Below are 26,801 nucleotides of genomic sequence, written 5' to 3'. Positions count from 1 at the left end.
CCATGATGGCCCTGAAATCGCTCACCAGAATATAACAAGGGACTACTACCAACAAAAGCAGATATAAAATCTAAATCTTAAACTGATATCCACATGTTCATGTTTGAATCTGAAATAGTGCATGTGTAAAAACATTACTTACTGGTTGCTATTTATGAGAGAAAAACAGCAGTTCCAAAAGATGTGTACATAAAAGGAAACTCAATGACCCCTGGGCTTAATATGAACAAATTTAGGATGTTTCGTGCTCAATATTTAAGCCCTAGTTCTTTGGGTTTTTTTTATTTTAAAGAGGATTTTTTAAGTTTTTCTTTTTATACATGCCGGTATAACGAAAATCAGTAACGCTCTTGGGCAGAGCCAGTTTTGACCCCAGGACTTTTATTTGAGCAAACCTGGTAGACACTCACTAGAGAATGTTTCATGATAAATATCTTAAGCTCTAGCTCTTTGAGTTTTTAAAAGAAGATTTTCTAAGGTTTTACAATACACATGTAAGGAAAATCAATGACCCCGGGCCGGACCAATTTTTACCCAAGGGTTTTTATTTGAATTAACTTGGTAGACACCCAAAAGAAGATGTTTCATGATAAATATCTACGTTCTAGCTCTTTTCTTTTTTAAAAAGAAGTTTTTACTATATACATGTAAGGAAAATCAATGACCTGATCGCACCCCACCCCCCAATTTTGATCCTGGGGCTTCTAATTGAACAAACTTGGTACACACCCACTAGAAGATATTTCATGCTTAATATCTAAGCTCTACTTCTTTGGTTTTTTTAAATGATATTTTAAGTTATTACTATGTACATATAAGGAAAATCAATGATCCCCAGGGGCAGGGCCAATTTGACCCAAGGGCTTTTATTTGAACAAACTTGGTAGACACCCACTAGAAGATGTTCCAAATATCTAAGATCTAGCTCTTTGGGTTGTGTAAAAAGAGTTTTTTCTTTTAGTTCTGCATGGAATTATTCTTTGATTAATTTTTAAAGGTGACTACCAAAGGAACATTCCTGTGAAGTTTGATGAAATCGGCTAAGCCATTAGTCAGGAGATGTCATTTAAAGTAACAGTTTATGGATGGATGACAGACGGATGGATGCTGGACATGGATGCTGGACGAATTGTGTCACTTTGTGATAGGTGAGCTAAAAAGGGAATATTGATGATGAAGAAATTACTTTTTTCCTTCTTCAAAAAGGGACAAACTTATGTTCAGTGACCTTGTTATAATGAATTTAAAGCATATTAGATGTTTATAATCAGAGGTAAATCTTGATGGGAATAATTTGTCATAAATGTTAGGCAGGATGTTAACAAAGTTGCATTCTTATTTTCATACAAAATAGTAAATGACTATAACTCAACCAACTAGCAAAAGACCTAAGATGGTTCAGTTCTATTGTCACTGAGTACTTGTTGAAAACAGTAACAGGATACCAAAAAAGGTGTTTGAGAAATGATAATAATAGCCTTTTAGGGGACTTGACGGGCCTTTTAACCACTGTTTGATATGAAAGATTCTGTATTGTGCAAAGTTCTCAATCTCTTTTAAACGTAATATAACTATATTCAACTGCTCTATCAAACTTTCCATCTCGAGATGTATAAAACATTTGGGAGCTTTCTATTCTTTTTCTATCAGTTGATATTGTTAATATTTACATAAATTAAAGGCACATTATGCCTCAGAAGCAAATAAGAGTTTACTTCTTTAGAAATAGCAAACATTAATTTTATAATATTTAAAAAAATGGTTTTAGACAATGTTAGATGTTTGGTACCAAAAGAAAGTAGCCATAAATGTGAAATTACTGGATTTAAAGCATATTAGATTTTTATAAAGAGCTGAATATGAAATTAATGGTAATAGATGTAGTAAAATGTAAACAAAGTTGTATTTTGACTTCCATACATAAAACTTATTCACATCTTATTGCCAAACACAACCCATGGAAAAGATTGGGTAATTTGCCAATGAGTAACTTTTGTGATACTGTAAAAGTGCACCAAAATTAAAAAGCTTTTGAGAAATAAACATAAAAGTGTTTCTGAGGCATAATGGACCTTTAATTATATCTCAATAATTGAAAAGAGAAATAAAATCATAACAAAAATCTGTATATATCTTTATTTCAAATATAACAATATAGGATATACATGTATATCACACTACAGATCTGTACACAAATAAAAGCTTTACAGCCAGATAAAATCAGCCAATTGTTTTAAGAATTAAAATCCTTTAGTTTTTAGTTTTGTCAAAATACTCCATTGAAAAAAAAAATTATATTAGTACTGACCAGACCTGACTGGTCATTTCATATCCAGGTGAAAAATCTCAAGCATTTATCGGAAACAATTCAACTTTCAAAACTAATGCGAAAACCTGATAAATATATCATTTCAATGTGATGTTTGTTTCAACACTGTGTTCTACATTTTTTATACTTCAATCCTTACAAAAACTATACTTGTTGTTCTAGAAAATGGTAATTACATTATTTTCCTTAAAGTTATACACTGTAACATGGAAAAAGGGTTGTACATGTATTGCACAGCTGATAGCTATTGAGTCTTCTAATTATATAATTATATGTACTCGTGTACACGTATTTTACAATCTTTTACTTCATCTAAAGTTATTCTCATGAACAAGTTATAATTAAGGTAAAGACAGCGTGTACAATACTAACTATCACTGATACACCAACTATATAAAGCTGCATAGAAAATAGAAGTACAAAACAATTTATCTTTTTTCAATTTAAATTCATTGGAAATCTCTATCAATAACCCACACCCTGCTAAAGCCAAAAGTGATCAACCTTTGACATTATGAGTAACAGATTTAGGCCAGCCTTCGCTTCCATGCAATCTGACCAGGATCGCTATAGAGCCAGGCCAACCTGCACATCCATGTAATCCAGTAGGGCTAAGGCTCTATAGTGTTGGTTATGATTAATTTGAAATTTTTATCTCTTAATCCCCAATATTGATAATGGGAAATTCCAAAAAAGGACCCTGGTCAAGTCCATTTTAGAAATCAGGAGGGTAGAGGAAATCCTGGTGTGCTGTCCTCGTTCAAATATTGTTTTCATAACAGAGAATTCACATTAAAAACTCTACACATATAGCTCTATACAATTACTAAATTTACTAAATCTACAATTGACTACTATAAAAGGCAAATTCAAAGGTCCCATTTGTATCAACACTTCTTTAAGGCTAAATGCATTATGATGATTAAATTTCACAAAGTCACAAACAATATACGTAAGTATGTATGTAATGTGGAAGGGTGTGTATACAGAATGACCTCTGTTGGGATACAAAGAATTAAGTTGTTGCTGAAGAGGTTAACTTTAAAGTGAAGTCTTACTTTGGGAAGAATTGGTACTGTTGTTGTGAAGAGGTGATTGCTCTGTAGAGGTTGTACCGAGTATGATATTGTATTTTTTACACCTGATAACAAATTATACAAGTCCCTTGGGGGACTCATGAAATTCTATGCAAAATCTAGGCCCTCTTATCATTGAGTAAAATATAACCGTTCTCCTTGTAAAGATTTTATATGATTATTTAACAATATAGAAAAAAAAACTGAAAAAAAATTCCTTTGGCCTTTTATAATACTTTCTGTGAGCGCGTGAACAAACATTACTGGTTGGTTCCAGAAACAGATTAGAGAGTGTTTCATTAAGAATATAGCTTCCAACACAATCAAACTATAATTAATTAGTATAAACTAATATACAATTGTACAATACTTTACACACCCAATTGTATAATACTTTACACACCCTTTATTGTACATATTCAATTCACACTAAAATGTATTTCATAGCTAAAAATCTGTATTACAAAATATCAATTTTCACATTTAATTATGTACAGCTTGATGAATTAGATATAAAGTAATGCTACATTGTTAATGGTTCATAAATGAAAAAAATGAAAGCATGGAAAATATAAAAGTATATAAAAGTATAGGTACTTCTTTTGACATAATTACTTAACTCTGAAATTTGATTATAATGGATTTAAAAATGTATATGGTAGCCGTCCTAGGTTACCAAAATGGTTAAATTTAAAGGCTAATGTATTAAAGCAATTTTTTTTATTGAAATGTCACTGCAGTTTTAGAAAAAATATTATTTAACGTTATTTGTCAAAGAAAATAATTAATATCAACATATAAAAGATATATTACATATTTCTTAGTTGCAGGAAGAAAATTGATTTCTTTATCTATACCCCCCAACATAACACATTAAACAATTCATTATAGGTAATATACATGTACAATGATTGGTTGAAAGGTATTTTCTTTGAGCTGCATTAATGAATAGCTTTGAATAGCTAATGACAAATATTACAATTGCTTTAAATTAAAATAAAAACTCACAATTCTTTAATAAAATATAAAATATTCACCAAAATTTATTATCATAATTCAAGACACTTTATCTCCTATGTAACATTAATATTTTTAAGATAAATGTAAATATTCATTTTCATCAAATATAAACTATTATTAGTAACCATAATATAGTAATGCCTTTCTTATTTTCACAACTCACTCATCAAAAAATAGTTCAAGTATATATATTTATATAATATATTTTTGTCTTTGTGCAACAAAGTCATGTTTTTATCAGACATTCATCATGTACATGACACACTTATTATTATGTCACATACTATATCACTAATTAAATTACTACTATGACGTCATTCCTTTGTTCTGCCAGTGAAAGAAGCTTGTATGCATGACCACAGGACTTTGGAATTGTATCCTAATATAAAATAAGTAAAACGCAACCTCTTATATGAGAAGAAAATATGAGGAATGCAACGCCATTCACATTTTACAGAATTTACAAAAAAGAACAATAATTGTTATATGCGATACAGAAATGCTAAAACCGATTATTTCTTTTCTCATTTCACAAATACTATCTTCCAGACTACTGGTTTTCAATTCCAAGCTCTGAAAAATCATATCATTGCTTACGCTTTCCTAGTGAAAGGAAGCGGGGCGTCAGTAAGGATATAATTTTGTTGGCATTGTTTAAATGGTTTAATTTCTTGACTAACTTTCCTTTCTTTCGTTTTTATACATGTACATACATTTAGTTTACAATCATACTTGATTTGCTGCATTGTATGTACACTAAATAATCAGTATAAATCCTCATTAAAGGACATTAATTGTCTCAGAGTCAATCATCAAGCTTTCTATTTTACATTTTTTTGGGGGTAAAAATCCCAAAAATAAATTGACGTATACTGGATGCTTGTAAGTCCACCATATTGTGTAACTGGTATAATTTGTGTGTTCATGTACATCAAAACACGAAAATTTCATGCTACTCGGACATCTGATTATTCAAGAGGCTACCTTTAGGGTATTTGCAAGTAAAAAGATAATTTATAAAACATTTAAATTGTACATTTCTAGCACAAAAAAATGCATTATTTCTAATGCTTTGATAGATTACATGATATTTGATAGCATAAGTAGTAATTCAAGTAAGATATAAGCCTCAAACTGGCCAATAAGTAAAATATTGAATTCCCTTCGGCGCTACGCACCTCATGAAATTCAATATTTTACATATTGGACAGTTTTCGGCTTATATCTACTAAATCATTTTGTACATCAGTCATATATGTTCTTTATCATTCCCTAATCATTTTGTACCACTAACTTGTTTTCTTTATCTTTCATGCATATGTCCCATGATAAAATGATTCATATACACCAACATAGTTTATCAATAACCTGTAACAACCAATCATGCTCTTCCTCAAAAATTCAAGTTCAATATCACTCATTTGTGTTCATTATCATTCATCCATGTTGTATATCACTCACTCTGCCACGTGTTCTAGTTGAATGTCACTCAATCATGTTGATTACTCATTTGTTGGTATGTCAGACTCATCTATATTATTTGTCATTAATTCATTTTGTATGTCAATGTCACTTGTTCAAGTTCAATGTCACTCATTCTTGTTGTTTAATATATTCACTCTGTCATGTTATATATCACTCCTTCATGGTATATATCACTCATTCATGTTATATATCACTCCTTTATATTATATATCACTACTTCATGTTATATACATGTATAACTTATTCATGTAATATTTCACTCAGTCATGATATATATCACTCATTCATGTTATATATCACTTATTCATGTTATATATCACTCAGTCAAGTTATGTATCAATCCTACATGTTATACGAGTATATCACTCATTCACCTTGTATATCACTAACTCATTTAAGTTATATTTAAGTTGAATGTCACTCATTTAAGTTGTACGAATTTAAGTTAAATACCACTTATTCATGTTTTATACATTCACTTAAGTTACTAGTATATTTAAGTTTAATATCACTCATTTAAGTTGTATTTAAGCTAAATATCACTTATTCATGTTATATATCACTCACTTACATTCCTCAACATTAATTCATATTCTTTGTCATTCATGCAAATTCTATATCCTTCATTCAAGTTACCATCATTAATGCTCTATGTCATTTATTCAATGGATTGAACAGTGATTGATATAGCTTATTCATGTTCTATGACTAATTCCTTTTCTGTATCATTCATGTTCTGCTTGACATCATATATTCGTGATCTACATCATCTACTCATGATCTACATCATCTAAGATCTACATCATCTACTCATGATCGACATCATCTACTCATGATCTACATCATTTACTCATGATCTACATCATCAATTTATGATCTACATCATATACTCATGATCTACATCATCTACTCATGATCTACATCATCTACTAATGATCTACATCATTTACTCATGATCTACATCATCTACTCATGATCTACATCATTTACTCATGATCTACATCATCAATTCATGATCTACCTCATATACTCATGATCTACATTATTTACTCAAGATCTACATCATCTACTAATGATTTACATCATTTACTCATGATCTACATCATTTATTCATGATCTTCATCAAAGAAACATATTCAATATTTGATCACAAGAGGGTTATAACTGGCCTTTATAAAAGTTACAACCATTCTTATTCATATGTGACTTCATTTATTGTTATATCTATAACCATGACAACACCATATACAATATTCACAAAGGCTTCCTATAATATTCACAAAGGCTTACTTATAAAATCCTTTCTACAGCAAAGCAATCTCCTATCAGATCTCAACAATGCAAAAATATTCATACAATGAAAGAGTAGTGTTTACACAATATTGGAATTGTATTGGGAAATACATTCAACCATGTTGTAATTTTATATAAACAGTATATTGTCATAGTGTTGAAGCCAGCTTTCTCATTAAATATTAGAAATAACCTTAAAGAAATACAAGAAAGTTTGTTTGTTTGTTTAATAGGGTTTTATGTCATACTGACACAGTATAGGTCATATGGCGACGTTCCAGCTATACTGGTTGAGGAAGACCTCAGATGCCCTTCCATGCATTATTTCAGGCACGAACGGGTACCTGAGTAGAACCATCGACATTCCGTAAGCTAGCTGGATAGCTTCCTCACATGAAATAATCCAAAGTCCCTGTCGGGATTCCAACCCACAGCGGTGAGGGGCAAGTGGTTTGAAGTCAACGACCTTAACCAGAAAGTAATTAGAAATGAACTCTAATTGTGGCAAGAATATTGGTACATAGGCATTTATATTGACATAGATATAGTGACCAGAAGTACACAGTTCTACATACTGAAATACTTAATACATTTGGTTAAGTCTTTTATAATCCTTCAAGCTCACATAAAAATGTTGCTTAACATTACACAGACTTCCTTACTGACATAAATTGTCATTTCATAGACTTTCATGCTACAAATGGTAAATAAACGTTCATGATGACATAAATAAGCCACGCCATGACAAAACCAACATAGTGCGTTTGCAACCAGCATGGATCCAGACCAGCCTGCGCATCCGAAACACACTATGTTGGATTTGTCATGGCGCACCTCTAATAGTGACCATTGTTGCATAGAACTCCATGATGACACAAACTTTACCAAGAGTTACATAGACTTTTATGCTGACCTGAATGCATGGCAGATCAGCTTTCATATTGACATTAATTACTTTGATCAGTTTAAGGTGCATAAACTTTTATGCTGACATGAATAGTTGGCAGAGGTACATATAGACATTTTTGATGACATTAAATTTTGACCAGTCATATGACAGGTATGTAGACCTTCATTTACATAAATTTTGACCAAAGGTAAATGTACAATTTAAATGGACCTTCACATTGATATGAGTTGTGACCAGTGGTACATAGACCTTTGCGCTGACATGAATTGTGACCAGTAGTATATAGACCTTCACACTGACATGAATTGTGACCTGTGGTACATAGACCTTCCTACTGATATGAATTGTGACCAGTGGTACATAGACCTTCCTACTGATATGAATTGTGACCAGTGGTACATAGACCTTCACATTGACATGAATTGTGACCTGTGGTAGTCATAGACCTTCATGTTGACATGAATTGTGACCTGTGGTACATAGACATTCACACTGACATGAATTGTGACCAGTGGTACATAGACCTTCCTACTGATTATCAGTAGACATAGACATTCACACTGACATGAATTGTGACCAGTGGTACATAGACCTTCCTACTGATTATCAGTAGGAAGGTCTATGTACCACTGGTCACAATTCATGTCAGTGTGAATGTCTATGTACCACAGGTCACAATTCATGTCAACATGAAGGTCTATGACTACCACAGGTCACAATTCATGTCAGTGTGAAGGTCTATGTACCACTGGTCACAATTCATATCAGTGATATTAATTGTGACCAGTGGTACATAGACATTCACGTTGACATGAATTGTGACCTGTGGTACATAGACCTTCACACTGACATGAATTGTGACCTGTGGTACATAGACCTTCACACTGACATGAATTGTGACCTGTGGTACATAGACCTTCATGCTGACATGAATTGTGGCCAGAGGCACAGCCTGTCATGCCATTCATGAATTAAAACTAAAAGTAAAACAACCCTAATACAAACAGATCCATATACATTGTATTAATTTATAAATTGGTCACAAGTGGTGGATACATTCCTTCTTACTGACCAGCAGTTTAATGCCACATGTCTAGACAAAGGTAATGATGAATCTGACAAAAGTAAATTACTACAAGAATTAGTTAAGCTATTTCTGTGCTAATACCTTTATGTATGTATGTTTTAAAAGAGGGCTGGGACCATATCATGAAAGATAAGCTCACAGAGTCAAATTTGTATAAAATTGCTATTGTAAGCAATAAATTTGTGACTTAAGGACAACAAAGATGTTGATGGTACACAAGTTTTATATTGCAAAATACAGTATAAGCTTTAATATGTATCTTATTTTAAACAAAATATTTAATGATTACAGGCACATCATGCCTCAGAAACCCATATTTTTTCAATTCTTAAGAAATGTCTAACATGTCTTTAATTTATAATGTTTTAATTATGACTTGAAGAAAGTAGCCCTGAATGTGCAGTAATGCATCATAAACAGAAACAAAGTAATATTTTGACTACCATACAAACTGCCGACAGAGCAAAAGAGTAATTTGTTTGAAAACTGTAACATGATACCAAAAAATATAAAAAATTGAGAAAGAAAAATGATAGCATTTCAGAAGCATAATGGGCCTTAAATTCATGCTTTTCACTGTCAGTCTTCCTTCAAAGCAAATACTTAGCTACAAAAACTGTTATAAAATACTCATAGCATTTTTAAACAATATATATATCTATATATATAAGTAACCATTCACAAGTATATATGTATATATAAACACTTCCTTTATGCACAATTCTATCATCATGTACAAGTTTAATCATTCTTCAAGTAAAATTTAATTGACAGAGCTATAATTTAACTCTTCTTTGCATAATTTGCACTGCTTTGTAAACATACTATAAATAGAACATGCTTTAAATTATAGTTTAACATTCATATTAATTATCCGTCGTCAATGAAGAATACATTATTTTTTTCTTTCACACCATTCTATTTTCTTTAAAACTGACATCAAATTATCTATGTTTATATTGCACTTAAAACATAAAGTTTGAGAGTCACTTAGTAAAAACTATGTTTTCACTTTAGTGCAGGAACGGGTTAACTCCTACTGCTTCAAAAAAGGAGTTAACCTATTACTGCACTGAAGTGATGACATGTACTAGCAAATTTCAGTTAAATTTTTTTAGATTTCAGTTTAATAACTTTAACCTAAGCCCTGATTGCATTTTTTTTTAATAGAGACTACATCATAACCCTATGCCAACTAAACTCTTTAATCTTATGTGTTACAGTGTTCAAATATATAAAAGTCATAATAAACCAGGTCGGATGATCACTGGACATTTATTTACGGTAACATTGGGTCACCACCAATAGTTTTTACTAATTTTATTTCTTATATCTTCTAATATTTGACATGTACTGTGAACCAGATAAGCATTTGCCAATCACAATAGTGTATAACTTTCTATTGTAGCTCTTTTACATTTCCTCTAATACTTACAGAAATTATCTTATAGGTCAACAGTTTTATGAAAATATGTCTCACAATTTCTGCAAAGATATCAGGAAAATTACATGAGCTACATTGGAAAATTATGTACCATTGGAATCGTAAAACATTAACCTAGAACAGGGAATATGTTTATTGTTTAAACATTGAAAACAATGTAACAAAAAATTAGCAAATACCATTACTGGTGACACAATGTTATGGTTATGTTAACAAATTTCTGGTATCCATCCACCCTGCTTATCATACAAAAACTGTCGTAAGAGACAGCAAGCTCGACTAACTCAATACTAGGAAGAAATGAAAGACAAAACTAAGATGTAAAATCAGTTGCTTTAATAAGTACATTGTTTTGTGTAAATATCAAAATAAAATACATAATTGAGAATACAGTTTCTAGTCACTGACTTTAGTAAAGCAAATAACAAATTTTATACAAAAATCAAGTTTAAAAAGAACAATAACTCTTGCAATTTCAGTACCAAAGCTGTACTTTGAGTTTAAAATCGCTTTAGTTAATAAGAAGATTTAAGAAGATTTAACATAAAATAGTTTACTACACAAAAACTTGAATCAGAAATCTGGATTGGGATTATTACAGATGAAGTCCTAACAATGATAGCATAAAAGACAGACATACATACAAACACTGTTATAAATGCATAGACAGATAATATCCAAAAACACATGTCAATTATTTTTTCTTACTTATTCTGCTTTTTTCTATCATATTTTAAATGGTTTACCAAATTAGTTCACCAAAATAAAAGTCATATTTCATCTGTTACTTTTTTCTAACAGTATAATTTACAATTTTATTCATAACAGCAAAATGATTATCTTAAAAAACGTAGTTTCACTTTAAAATGTACCAAAATGACATCTTGTTTGAGCACGTGACTCATCTGGCACCCACATGCCAGATGAAATTTCAGGCATTGGTCAAACTAACGGCAACACTGGTTTTATATGCAAGAAAGACATTGTACTCAAATCAGATGGCATAAAGACAAAAAGAAATCATTGAAAAAAAATCATGTATCAGAATATGATCTTTATAATGAAGTAAAATGCTACGGTCATTGCTACAAAAATTCCACAATATATCATAATCTTCCTGTTTCTCCGATGCGCAGCCGCTATTTCTGCCTGGAATAAATAAAAAATTACTCCCTATACAAAATGAGATACATCGTGTGTGTGTTTTTTTGTTGTTGTTTTTTTATGTTTTTTTGGAAATATCTGTTTACGAAATTCTTTATTGCTGACAAAACTTCTTTAAATAAAGATCAATCAATTGTAAGCTCCATTATCTTCGTTAAGGGATTAAGGATCATTAAATCAATGAGAATCAGTAATTTAAATGAAGCACAAAATCTTTGTAAATCTGTGAATTATTGTTTCATTATCCTTCACTATCCTATAACAGAATGTGATGGGTCCATTGTCAGACCTGTCGGGAGATTTGTACACTCGGACCAGGCTCCATACTGTTGCTTGCTCATTTTTTTGTATTTTGATTCGTGAAATCCCTTGAACTTTGAATGGATTGTTCCAAATTCAAAGCTGGGGAAATCCATTATACAAATACGTGTACAGCAGGGTGAAGATTGATGAATGCTAGCATGTTTCTCTTTTAAATTCTGGGTTAATGTTTTATATATTTATGTTCAAAAAGAGATGGATATATACTTAAAAAAAAAAAAATTCTGACAAGACCCATAAGGTGACTCATAAAAAACAAACTTGCACATAATTATAAACTTTTTATACACAAATTGTAAAAATAGGATGCTTATAACATTGAATTATTTATATGTTGGAAAAACATTGAATTATTTATATCTTTACTTGCAAAAAAACATTGAATTATTAATATGTTTATTTTGAAAAAAAAATATAGATAACACATCAACTGTATAAACCGAACACTGTTATCTCAAAACAGCATATTTGAAACAAAATAGATAAAAATGAAAACAAAAATGAGTGAAACAATGAACATAACAATCTTCCTTTTCCTCTGTATTGCCAACATTCTATCAGTGTCCTGTAAAACAGAAAAAGAAATAGCACATGCCAAAGAAAAAAATGAAAATGTTTGGGCTTAAAATGCTTGCATACATTAAGCTAGGTTTACTACATTTATATAACATAATTACAGATTGGCAAGTAAAAAGATTACTATTACATGTAAGCACAATTCAAATGAAAAATGTAAATAATAATGGCATGACTGATTAATATTTTTTTCAGATTATCAATTATACATGTATATAAAAAAACATATATGTACAAAAAACAGTGAGCAAACTGATTATAAGTTACAACTTGTGTTATATCCCCTGAATATTCAAAACTCAACATTATCTACAGAAAAATAAAATAAAATAAAAACTTTAAAGGCACACTATGCCTCAGAAACCAATAAAATTGAGCCGCGTCACAACAAAACCAACATAATGCGTTTGCGACCAGCATGGATCCAGACCAGCCTGCGCATCCGAGCAGTCTGATCAGGATCCATGCTGTTCGCTTACAAACCCTATAACAAATAGAGAAACTGATAGCGAACAGCATGGATCCTGATCAGACTGCGCGGATGTGCAGGCTGATCTGGATCCATGTTGGTCGCAAACGCACTATGTTGGTTTTGTCATGGCACGGCATAAATATATCCTTCTTTAGAAAGGCCAAACATCAGTTTTGAAATATTTTAATAATGGTTTAAGAGCATGTTAGAAGCTTATCACCTCATTTGAATGAATGTGAAATTATTTGTTATAAAGGAGCAAAATGTAAACAAAGTAGTATTTTGACTTCGATACAAAATACTATATAACTATAATTTTACTAAATGCCAAAAGAAAAAACAAAGAAACAAAGCTAGAAGTATTCTACAGATGGTTTAGGTAATTGGCCAATGTCAGTAACTGCTAGGAAAATATTTAAGGACACCAAAAATAAAATATTTTGAGAAATAAAAAAATAAAAGCATTTCTGAGGCATAATGGGCCTTTAATGGAAAAAAAATAAATAATTTTTTTATGAAATATATAAATATTCATCATTCAAGTTACAAGTGGAGGTTTCAAATAAAATATGCTTCTATCACACATTGCTATCTAATCAATATAAGATTAAAGTGTCTTTCTTCCACTTAAACATAATACCTATCTAATTAATAATGAAATTACACATCTCAATTAAATTACCTTTATGTGTTAATTACAAATTTTACATTAAGATCCCCTTAATTGTTTATTTATCCCCTTAATTGTTTATTTATCCCCTTATTAAATTGTTTATTTATCCCCTTAATTGTTTATTTATCCCCTTATTAAATTGTTTATTTATCCCCTTAATTGTTTATTTATCCCCTTATTAAATTGTTTATTTATCCCCTTAATTGTTTATTATCCCCTTAATTGTTTATTTGAGGGAGAGATTTAAGTTATACTTTTATGTTTTCTTAAAACAACAATAATTTAAATTTCATTTACTTTTTTGCGATATCAAAATATTAAAAAAATCACAACAACAACTTTATTCACAATTTGAAATAAAAATATGTGATGATTAAATATCAATAAAAATGAAAATCTGATTACCAAAACTTTCTTTTACTATATCCAGTATCTTTTTTTTTTCTCACAAATATGCAATAACTTATGTACACAGTAATAACACTGCTTATAAAAATAATATTTCATAAATTTACAAATTTAGAATAATATCAAAATTATAGTTAGAGTGTTTGAGATCTTACATGTCTTTATTAACATGTCTTTAATAATCAGCAGGAATTTTATTATTTCTGAAACAAGCTGGGTCATTTTCTTTAAGTACGATGGCTACAAATGTTGTAGAAGAACATTAAAGTCTGTTACAATAGCCAGTTGACCCATGTTGTAGGGAGTGGGGGGGGGTTTATCATATCATAATGGAACCCCTGACTTTATATAACTAAATTAAAATTATTGTAATATTAACCGAAGGCTCTTACCATTTCATGATTTTACACCTTTAAATACACCACAAATAAGTTCATTGCCTCCATATAGTGGCTGCAGAATTATAACACCTGCTCTTGATATATTGCTATTTTTGGTTACAAGATAAATAATGATATACCACTTGATCTCTTTACAATACGTTATCACAGTGTCATCAATAAAAGTACATTTCCTTTAAATGACATCAGTTCCATATATCACTACAATATACATGACTCATCACCTTAGTGCAGTAGCAGGTTAACTCCTTATGTAATTCAACAGGAGTTAACCTGTTACTGCACTTAAGTGACTATGTATCCTTTGTAAGTATGAGCAGACTGATTAAAATAGCCATCTTGTAATGATGTACAGGAAAATAGAAATAGCGACGAAAATAAAAAAGAATATAAAAATCCTCTTCCGCCTCTGTATGGCCATCATTCTTTCCTGATCCTAAAAAACACGAAAACAATAACACATGCAAAACAAGAAACAAAAGGAAAATAAACATAACATTACTAAAACATGAAAAAACAAGCAATTATCATAGTATTGCAAGCAATCCATAAGTCCCCTACCGGTTAGAACCCCAGCAACATTCTGATGGGCCATTGGCCATTCAATTTTACCAGTGGATGAATGACATGAATGAACTTAAATCTTTTGAGTTCTAAGTTTGTCTATATCACAGTAATGTGTTAAGTTTCCCTGCCTAGTAAGGAAATTATGTTTATACGTTACCCTGTCATATTATTATGTGGGATTTTAAAGTAAATCCTATAAAAAATCTAAGTCGAAAAAAATCTAAGTTCAAGGGGGAGATAATTCTGATAATAGTCTTGCTAGAGTATTTAACCTCCTCAAAAATGTTGAGTGATAATAAGAAACATATATATGAAGTTTGAAGTAGATACATTAGGAAATAAAGAAGTTATTTAAAAAAGACAACATTTTTTTTCATAAAAATTCTAAGTTCAAGGGAGGTAATACTGATAATTTTTGTGCTAGAGTTGTAAACCTTGTCATATATGGTGTGGTTGATGGCCAGAAACTTATATTTAAAGTTTGAAGTAAACACCTTAAGAAATAAAGAACTTATAGTTTAAAAGCTGAAAAATTTAAATTAAAAATCTTGAAATTCAGGCTATTTGTTGCCATAGCAACCAGAATTTTCAACATAGGAAGAAAAGAAAAAGATGTGCATAATCTCCAGACTGCCATCTACCCATATTTTAAGTTTCATAAAAATATTTTCAGTACTTTTTGAGTTATCACTGGATCCAGTTTATGTGTTAAATTTGCCATATTTTCAGACTATTTGTTGCCATAGCAACCAGAATTTTCAACATAGGAAGAAAAGAAAAAGACTTGCATAATGTCCATACTGCCATCTATCCATATATCAAGTTTCATAAAAAAAATTTCAGTACTTTTTGCGTTATCGCGGGATCCAGTTTTGTGGACAGACGGACTGACAGACAGACAGACAGACGGACAGACAGACGGACAGACGGACGGAGGGTAAACCTAAAGTCCCCTCCGGTTAAACCGGTAGGGGACTAATAAAACTGCTAAAATAGTAGCTTTGGTCATACTGCCATTTTCTACATGTCAGCCATTTGGTACAATTAATGTAGTTTACCTGGTATATGGCATGCTACAATTTCAGAAAAATTAAAATGTTGTTTTTTTTTAATTTTCATAAATGAGGCATAAAATTTTGGCTACATGATCCTCTACAAAGATAAGAGGGTTTTTTGATTGCACTTTTATTGCTTGTCTGTGAGTAAAGGCTGCAAATGAGACAACACAATATTACAAAACCATATCCCTTATTTAAACTAACTTGGTATAAGTCCATAATAGCACGTAATCAATCATCTAAATATTTTAGCTAACTGGTCCCAGGCTTGAAGATATTTGACATTTTTTGCTTATAAAAGTCTACAAAATACTAAATGACTGAGGCTGACCTACTTTGAACCATGATTTTTATAGTTAACTTGACAATCCTTTATTAAATATATTTAGACAGTAAGCATTGAAGATTTGGAAAACAAGTTTTAAAAGATTTTCCTATACGAGTTTTTGTAAAATCAAGGGACATACAGGTTTGACCTCAGGGACATGATTTGAGCAGATGTTTACAAGACAAAGCAACACATGTAATATCTTAACTGTAATCTATGCAGTTTTGGAGAAGAAGATTTTTAGAATCTATTTTTAGCATCTTTGACCCTCATATGCAATTGACCTGAACCATTGAAAAACAATGTTGGTAAAGCCTTCAATGTGCAAGGGATAATTACACAAAGCAAAATTCATTAAATTTTGAACTGTTGTTTCAGACAAAAGAGGATATATATTTGAAACAACTGGCAGGATGTACAGGTGCAAAACCACCCATCACTCCTAAAATCCTTTATTGGCATTTTTAGGTAAGTTGTTCGAAAAACTCAAAATTCTACTTGTCTATTATACAGAAAAAAAACCATTTACTTCAAGCTAAACTGAACCACACCAACATGCTATAATACAACATCATTACAACAATAATGATAGTTACTACTTCACACATACATGAAGACATTGATGTCACCATATTCTACTATATCACTTGTATGTGATTTTCAATTTTTGTCCTGTTGAATTTGTTAGCATTTCATCTGCTAATTATCCAAAATGGACTTTTTCAAGCTTCCAATCTGGACAAAATCATTCATTATTTTTAAGGATAATTTCAAAATATGAACTGACTAACAATGACAAATAGTACAGACCATGTTTAGATGGCACAGAAGTGTTGGCTGATCTTGGTCTGCACTGGTGGCATAAGTAGATAGTCACTGCCAGCAGGCACAATAATATATATAATTTACAATACTTAAAAATAACAAGTTTAAAACATGGTGTACATAAGTTCTCATGCAGCATCCCATTATAAAATTGTAAATAACAATTCTATGAACTTACTGGATTTCTATTCAGGATAGTGACACCTCCTTGTGGGTTATAAGCTGCTGTTCCCGGCGGTGCTTGGCCATACATCCCTGAGGCTGGGGCACCATAGGGGTATGGAACACCTTAACATTAACAGAAAGAAAAATATGCTAGATTTTACAGATATTTAAAAATCCTTATGTTCATAATGTTTGGCCGATTTTACAATTAATTAACAAAAAGACATTTGTGGAGTTTCAAGTCAATACTTTTTATAGTGATCACAGAGACTTATCTTGCATTCAAAAATTTAACTAAGAATTTTCCAGATTCCCAAAACGAATAGTCCTGTAAAACTCTATAACATACATGTATTCAATATCATCAATAATGACCAAGTTGGCATGAGTGAACTTACAACTGATAATTAACGAAAATTTAAGTTGCACACTAAACAATAACAAAGTAATAAATCAATGCCTTTAGCTGCTATAGTACACAGCTTTGTCTTCTCTCCCTACTCTGACCTTTATTTTGAATAACAATATTTAACCTCATACATGGACATGTGCTCCTTTGTTAACAAAACATGTTGTGGTGAAATTCTTATTATATCCACTAGTCTGATAATTAGAATTAGAAAATGTCAGGGATCTATGCATTGCCTGCCAAGAAGCTACATGTCTGATCTTGCGAATGAAACTGCTACCCTTACATAATTAAGTAGTTGAGCTGAAAAGGTCTATCATTAAAATGGATTACCGGTAAGTAGATTTGAAACATATACAATATAGTACCTGGCTGAGTTGGATAGGGCACTTGACTTGATTGTGCAGGGTAGCCTGGATATCCTGGCTGAGTTGGATATGGTGGAGCACCCTAAAATCAGAAAAATTCAGATGTATATATAATGTCTCTATATGTCTATAAAGAAAGCAGCATGTTTCCAGATGCATGCCAATTTTCATGAAAAATTTTAAAATATAGAAATAAACTATTGTGAGATGAACCTATAACACTTTAAATCTATGTAATTACCAAAAATGGTCAGAAAATGCAATTAGTCCTTACTGCATTAGTCATGTCATAGACATGAGATAGATCTAAATACTGCAGAATCAGTCATTTATTGCATATATCATTTAAAAATTATTGCTTGAATTGTGAATATTTTTACTTTTCTTAAAAACAGAACATTTTTCTCGAGGTTCAATGATTTCTTAAAATATTTTGCCTCATTTGGAGGCTTTAAATTCCATTTTGTTTTTAAATATAACTATAATATTATAGTGTTACACCATTTATGATCTTCAAATAGTAAATTAAAAATTGATGACACAAACTTATAATTTGAGATTTTGTAAAGTATTTATATTTACACTTAATTGAATACAATTATATCTTAATCTATCTTTTAAACCAAATCTTGACCATATCTATAACAATTAATTGATGGAACCTATAAAATGGATTTAAAGTGCTGAATAATCTTTTCATTAATTATATAAACTTTCATCAATATTTTTACAGACAAGTACTTTAATTGCATAATCCAAGGATCAATCTTTTAACTAAAAGCCTTAATGTCAGACTACTATTAAAAAAAAATTTCTGACCAGAGATTAAAAAATTATTATAAACACCATAATGTTATCTATATGTATTCACTCTTTCAACCAAAAAAGATTAGATTTTGCCAACATTATAGAGCCAGGCCAGCTTGCACTTATGTGCAGTCTGACCATGGCACCAGGCTAAATCGTTTCATCCCCAAACTTGATAATGGAAAGTTTGAAAAATAGAAGCTGGACAAGTTGACTTAAGGAACACAATGTTTAGAAACTCAGTGATTGATGTACAATAATTATAACTGTTACTTACATCATATTTGAAGCCATCTTGTGCTGGATATGGAGGATACGGCCCAGGTGCTCCAGGTGGGTAACCTGGTTGGCCCCCTGACATTGCCTGTACTTCATCATACGAGGGTGGAGGTCCAGCTGGAGGAGGTGCTTGTGGATTGTTGGGATCTGAATACACAAATAACAGGTTTGATACCTATGTGAACATTAATTCATGATGATACAATAGGACAATAATTCATGGTGATACAATAGGAAATTAATACATGATGATACAATAGGACATTAATTCATGATGATACAACAGGACATTAATGCATGATGATACAATAGGACATTAGAACATGATGATACAATAGGACATTAATTCATGATGAAACAACAGGACATTAATGCATGATGATACAATAGGACAATAATACATGATGATACAATAGGACATTAATTCATGATGATACAACAGGACATTAATGCATGATGATACAATAGGTCTTTAGAACATGATGATACAATAGGACATTAATTCATGATGATACAACAGGAAATTAATACATGATGATACAATAGGACATTAATTCATGATGATACAACAGGACATTAATGCATGATGATAAAATAGGTCTTTAGAACATGATGATACAATAGGACATTAATTCATGATGATACAACAGGAAATTAATGCATGATGATACAATAGGACATTAGAACTTGATGAAACAATAGGACATTAATTCATGATGATACAACAGGACATTAGTACATGTTGATACAAAAGGACATTAATACATGATGATACAATAGGACATTAATACATGATGATACAATAGGACATTAGAACATGATGATACAATAGGACATTAATTCATGATGATACAACAGGACATTAATGCATGATGATGCAATAGGACATTAGAAGATGATGATACAATAGGACATTAATTCATGATGATACAACAGGACATTAATGCATGATGATGCAATAGGACATTAGAACATGATGATACAATAGGACAATAATTCATGGTGATGCAATAGGACATTAGAAGATGATGATGATACAATAGGACATTAATTCATGATGATACAACAGGACATTAATGCATGATGATACAAAAGCACATTAGAACATGATGATACAATAGGACAATAATTCATGGTGATGCAATAGGACATAAATACATGATGATGCAATAGGACATAAATTCATGGTGATACAATAGGACATTCATTCATGGTGATACAATAGGAAATTAATACATGATGATACAATAGGACATTAGAACATGATGATACAATAGGACATTAATTCATGATGATACAACAGGATTATTGTGTGAGTACATTGATCTATACCTTGTATTCTACTGGATTATATAAAGCTACTTAGGACCTCATTAGGCTTCGAAGCACCACATGTGATCCATTCTAATATTAAGATCATGAGAGTTCAATACAAAGTACTTGATCAAAATACTATTTCAAATACCTCCTTAAATTTAAACTATACTGGTTTCCTAGCAGTTTCCGGCCACAAATCGCACTTTTTAACAAATAAAATAAAAATCAGTCTACGGAGGGGTACAAAACTTTGACAGGACAAAGTTAGGTACCTGTCCAGCATTGCCATGTGTTTAATGTTGCACTAAATTCATTTTACTTTTTAATTTGAATATAGGCCTGAAATGTACCCCTTGCCCCTCACCGCTGTGGGTTCGAATCCCGACAGGGACTTTGGATTCTTTCATGTGAGGTAGCTATTCAGCTAGCTTACGGAATGTCGGTGGTTCTACTCAGGTGCCCGTTTGTGCCTGAAATAATGCACGGAAGGGCACCTGAGGTCTTCCTCCACCAGTAAAGCTGGAATGTCCGATATGACCTATACTGTGTCGATGTGACGTAAAACCCAAAACAAACAAACAAACATATAGGCCTGAAATGTAACGCCTTTTTTTACCTTTATTAAAATATTTATAGCAGTTTTCCGGACCTTTTTTATTTTGAATATAATTCAGTACCATAAAGCAATATTAAGATGATTTTATCAGACAACCTTTTCTGTGTCGTCTGCAAAAATATTTTCCGAAGTATTGATTTACCTAAAATGGGGTCTTAGTTATTGCGCATGGATATTCAAACTAGAATTCCCCAGGTGTTGCTTATTTTTGAATGTCGCAAGTTCTCTTATGTAACTTTTAATAACAGGCAAAACTTCAAAACATATAAATCGTTGTACTATTTTAAATGCTGTTTAGCATAGAAAACAAATGTTTCTCTGATTGATGAAGTAATGTGGATGCCTTACTGGTAAAAATAGACTGTACTGAACATAAATGATAAAAGGCCGGAAAACTGCTAGGGGACGTAAACTGCTAGGAAACCAGTATATTCAGCATGCACAACATTTATAACAAATTGGTATTATGTCTTATAAATACTGTCAGAGAGCTAGCTTTGAGTTTGAGGCTTTGCCTTATTCATATTAAATTATTTCAAAGCACTCACTTTGAGGCTTTGCTTTATTCATATTATAGATTTTTAAAAATGAATGAAGGCAGGGCTTTTTTTTCAATTTTGGGGAAACGGCCTGGCCTTTCAGTTGGGGAAAAAATGCGCGATAAAATGACATTTTGGGGAAAATCTATTACATTAAAAAATGAGTTAATAACTTTAAAATTAACAATAAACACATGCCCTAAAAGTCAGGTGAGTCATAAACAATGAAAAAAGTTCAGATCTTTGGCCTTGAATTCCTTAAACATACAAAACCACTTTTTTTTAGTTGCAATCACTTGATTCAATATCATTTGTGATGTTGCCAAGCTTCAACATTGTTGTAACCTCCTCACACACCTCCCCTATTTATTTCAGAATGGTTGCTTTGATTTTTCTATGTAAAAACTGCATTAAGTGCTAAATTAATTAGATGATGATTCCCAAAGGACATTTTGACACATGATGCACAAAAATCAATTGACTGTTTTATGTTTTGTAATTTATTTACTTAAACTAACACATTCCTCTCCAAATTCAAGCCGAAAATCAAACAGGAAGTAGGTCGCGAAAATATGTGATAATAGAATATTTTGCCGATTTTTGGTATTAATATAACTCCATGTTCCTTCAGACTATGATTGAAATCTGTAAGAATAAATAATATAACATATTTTTACAAATGTCTGCATATTTTGAGGAGAATTTTCACAAGGACAGAATTTTTAGGGATATGATCAGCGTAATGGAGAGGGTTGCCGATCGTCGGCATTGCCATTGGACTTTTTACTTTTTAATCGGTAATATCAAACACTGTAGGGCTATAAAAATTTGAACTTTTTGAACAAAAATGTGATTTTTTAAACAAGCAAGCCATAATAGTTGATTTTATTTCAGACCAAGGGGAATTTTTTAGCTCAAGGGGAATTTTTTTCAGCTGGGGAAGTAGCCGTTAAACGGCTACAGTTATATAGCAAAAAAAAACCCTGGAAGGTATCTGAATATTCTGATTGTGTCATTTGATTTATGAACAAAAAGTCATTTAAAAATTGTTTATTTTTTGTTTTTACAAAATTTTAAGATATACTGTAGCCACAGGTGCTCGTTTAGTCTTGGTGCCCATATAAAAAAAATGAAGTTAAAAAAAACAAAACAAGAGGGCCATGATGGCCCTAGATGGCTCACCTGACCCATCAAACTCATCTGAACAATTACCTAGACAAGCATTCTGACCAAGTTTCATGACAGGTGAGTCAAAAATGTGACCACTACAGTGTTAACAAAGATTATCCATATTTGAGCAGTGTGACCTAGTTTTTTACCCAGGTGACCCATATTCAAACTTGACCTAGAAATCATCAAAACAAACTTTCAGACCAATTTCCAGGATACTTGGATCAAAACAGTAGCAACTAGAGTGTTAACAAGATTTTTCTATTTTTAGCTCCGGTGACCTAGTTTCACATGCAATTTCGAACTCATCCAAGCAATTACCTAGACAAGCATCCTGACCAAGTTTGATGATAATTGAGTCAAAAATGTGACCACTAGAGTGTTAACAAGGTTTTTCCATATTTGGGCGGTGTGACCTAGTTTTTCATCCGAGATGACCCATGTTCGAACTTGACTTAGAAATCATCAAAACAAACTTTCAGACCAATTTACAGGATATTTGGATCAAAACAGTAGCCACTAGAGTGTTAACAAGATTTTTCTATTTTTAGCTCCTGTGACCTAGTTTTTCATCCGAGATGACCCATGTTCGAACTCATCCGAGCAATTACCTAGACAAGCATCCTGACCAAGTTTGATGACAATTGAGTCAAAAATGTGACCACTAGAGTGTTAACAAGGTTTTTCTATTTTTAGCTCCTGTGACCTAGTTTTTCATCCGTTCGAACTCATCTGGGCAAGTACCTAGACAAGCATCCTGATCAAGTTTGATGACACTTGTGTCAAAAATGTGACCTGTAGAGTGTTAACAAGATTTTTCTTTTTTTAGCTCCTGTGACCTAGTTTTTCATCTGAGATGACCCATGTTCGAACTCATCCAAGCTATCACCTAGACAAGCATCCTGACCAAGTTTGATGATGATTGAGGCAAAAATGCGACCGCTAGAGTGTTAACAAACTAAATGTGGACGGACGATGGATGACGGACAATCGTCGATCCTAAAAGCTCATCCTGAGCATGCTCAGGTGAGCTAACAAAAAATACCATCAAAACAACTATTTAAGTTGAGTGTTACCCTACATTTAAACTCGGACAATCCAAATTGTTAAAATTTTGCAAAACAACAGTGGTTGTCGGCCATTTTGTCGAAAACGAAAGTACAAAACATACACCGTATTGTTTAGCTGTTCCGGTCCCCTACGACTACATTCGCTGAACAATAGACAACAGTAACCAATAAATTGATGGTTACCATTGTCCACTGTCCTGCGAACGTAGTCGTAGGAAACCAGGAGAGCGGAACATTACGATGTAGGTTTTGTACTTTCGTTTTCGACAAAATGGCCAACCATCAATGGAATTTTGCAAGATTTTAACAAATTGGAGTGTCCAAGTTTAAATGTAAGTTATTTAAGATTGTATGTAAGGTAGAAGAAGAATGTTAACAACTTTCTAAATGCACGATGGAATTATTTTAAGTTCTTAAAATAACTAATTAGGACACTGAAACTTGTTATTATATTATTCGGATGACTTCGGACTTTTGTCGGATTCAGCCGAAGAATTTTCGTAGTTCTATTTTTAACTACGGTTACCAAGCATTGATCACAACATCATAACAACTTTTCATTGGTCATAGGAGTTTGTATTCCTACGCTTCTAGTACTTATACTGATTACTTACCATTTATCATTGCTGTTAGTATTTTTCGTGTCGCTTTGAAGTTTCAAATTTTCCCGCCCTCCCACCGCTCCTTGTGTGAATTGATATTTTAGTTCATACCTGTATTTTTTTTTGTATGACGTTTCTATAGTTCGAGTTGATGTAATTTGTGTAGTACATGCGGATATTTGAATATCTTTGCAGTCATTTGATGATATTTAATTACTAGATATAATTGAGTTTACTTACTTCTTGTTTGCGACACTCAGGACAATAAATTTGTTCTATTTAATATGTTTTGTTGTTATTTCAAAAGGAGTAATTTGTGAAGAGTAGCAAATAGCTTGTATTGTTACAGAACTCAACATTGTGGTTGTTCCACAGCGTGTCCTAGTAAAGCTCCATAGCGTTATGGCGACTAGGTGACCTTTTCGTAGTAGATCTACTTAATAGTGTATAGGGAAAAAAAATCAATTTTTTTTTTCTTACACTCAACCCAAAATAGTTGTTTTGGTGTGTGTGTGTGTGTTTTGTTGTTGTTTTTTTACTTAAACAGTTAAAAAAAAATTTATATGGGCATCAAGACAGGACGAGCACCTGTAACTGTAGCCGTTACATGAGGGGGAAAATATTTGGTAAAAACAAAATGAAAAGGAAATTATACTTTACCTGCCATTATTATGATTTTGTGAACGAATAATAGTGAATAGTTTGTCACAACATTTTTGACAGATCTAGGTTTTGTTTATTAGGCGAGATATGCTAATCTAAAATCGTGATAGTTGGTCATTTATCTAAGGTTGACACCACTAAATGTTGTTGTCTTCGATTTCATATTTTTGCCGAGCTTCCCGTACTTCAGCACTTCAAAGTGATAGAAAGATTTCTTTGCGAGCTAATGAAGTCATTTTCATCATCTTGAAAACGAGTCCACTTATTTACCGACAGGAACTGCCATGCAAGGAGTAAAAATTGGAGGGAGATTTATTTCACATTTTTATTAAATTAAAATCATTATTTCTTATACGTTTAACATGAAAAACATACTTAATTCATCCTGAACCATGTTAATATGCTAGATATCTAGAAGTCAATCTCAGTCTCGCACCGTCAAGAACTTAGCCATCTTTGTCATATTATACTTATAGATTTATAGTAAGTAATGTATCAAAATGTGAAACTAGAAATGAAATAAATACATGCTAATAAATTGTATATATAAAACGTTCTAAAATGATGGTTAATTTCAATAAATTACAAAAAATATGTTTCTGATAATATTCAAAAATTGTTTTAAAAATGTCTTGTTGATAATTTTTTGTTACGTGATAAACCCGTTTTTGTGTGAAATTAAAATTTAAAATTATACTGTACTAAGAAATGAACGCAATAGAAATGGAGGTGGGGTATGTACATGGACATTAGAAATGATATTTTTTCAATATAACACATGATTTGTCAAACGTCACAAATGAATGTTTATTTGTTGAGATACTTTTGTCCAGGAATAAACATATTGTTGTTGGAACATTAATTAACAATTAAACCGATTTCAATTATTATTTAGAATACATTTTATCTAAACTTTCATTTGAAAATTAAATAGACATACTAGAAGATAATTTATGAATATATCCTTTTTTGAGAAAAAAAATCTGTTCTATTCAGAGAATATTGCAGCATTTTGAGTTTATATAATCTTCAGCAAATTATCAAAACACTGACACGAATTAGTGGTACGGGTTCTTGCCTTTTAGATCACATTCTCTGCTATTGTAAGGAACGAGTGTCTCAGACTAGGGTTATACCTTTGCATAAGAAGAGAAGTAATTAAACTTAATGTCGGGGAATACAGACCAGTTAGTATTAAATGTATTGTATTTAATTAAGATACTAGAACGTACATGTACAATTGGAGGCATTTTAATTTCATACAAATAATTTCATTTACGAACACCAGTCTGGATATCGAAAATCTCATTCAACTGACACATGTCTTATTTACCTACTTGACTAGATCTGTACAAACAA

At 31.6% G+C, this 26,801-nt stretch overlaps 1 protein-coding gene and 1 long non-coding RNA gene across 6 annotated transcripts; both read right to left on the bottom strand.

The window, feature by feature from the left end:
• Positions 1-5,741: 5,741 nt before the first annotated feature.
• On the bottom strand, positions 5,742-8,635 carry LOC132728644 (uncharacterized). Its single transcript, XR_009625511.1, has 2 exons — positions 8,519-8,635; positions 5,742-8,362 (listed from the first exon to the last, which is right to left on the bottom strand). It is a non-coding gene; the product is annotated as an uncharacterized LOC132728644 (long non-coding RNA).
• A 770-nt stretch (positions 8,636-9,405) lies between these two features.
• On the bottom strand, positions 9,406-25,579 carry LOC132728650 (calcium-binding protein P-like). 5 transcript variants are annotated; one of them, XM_060714322.1, is made up of 6 exons: positions 25,440-25,579; positions 19,464-19,612; positions 18,380-18,461; positions 17,616-17,725; positions 16,285-16,299; positions 9,406-12,694 (listed from the first exon to the last, which is right to left on the bottom strand). In XM_060714322.1, the coding sequence occupies exons 1-6, from the start codon at positions 25,444-25,446 to the stop codon at positions 12,584-12,586; spliced, it is 474 nt and encodes a 157-aa protein (XP_060570305.1). In that variant the 5' UTR covers positions 25,447-25,579; the 3' UTR covers positions 9,406-12,583. The 5 variants fall into 5 exon arrangements, with proteins under 5 accessions (XP_060570305.1, XP_060570306.1, XP_060570308.1 ...); XM_060714323.1 differs by having other exon boundaries at positions 9,406-11,793; XM_060714325.1 differs by lacking the exon at positions 16,285-16,299 and having other exon boundaries at positions 9,406-15,095.
• Between the last annotated feature and the right edge of the window lie 1,222 nt (positions 25,580-26,801).

The sequence above is a fragment of the Ruditapes philippinarum genome, unplaced genomic scaffold (assembly GCF_026571515.1).
Source record: "Ruditapes philippinarum isolate M1 unplaced genomic scaffold, ASM2657151v2 ctg1459_1_1_1_1, whole genome shotgun sequence".
In the NCBI taxonomy this organism is placed as follows: Eukaryota; Metazoa; Mollusca; class Bivalvia; order Venerida; family Veneridae; genus Ruditapes; species Ruditapes philippinarum.
Note: the sequence above shows the minus strand (reverse complement) of the source record. Positions and strands in the feature narration are given on the sequence as shown.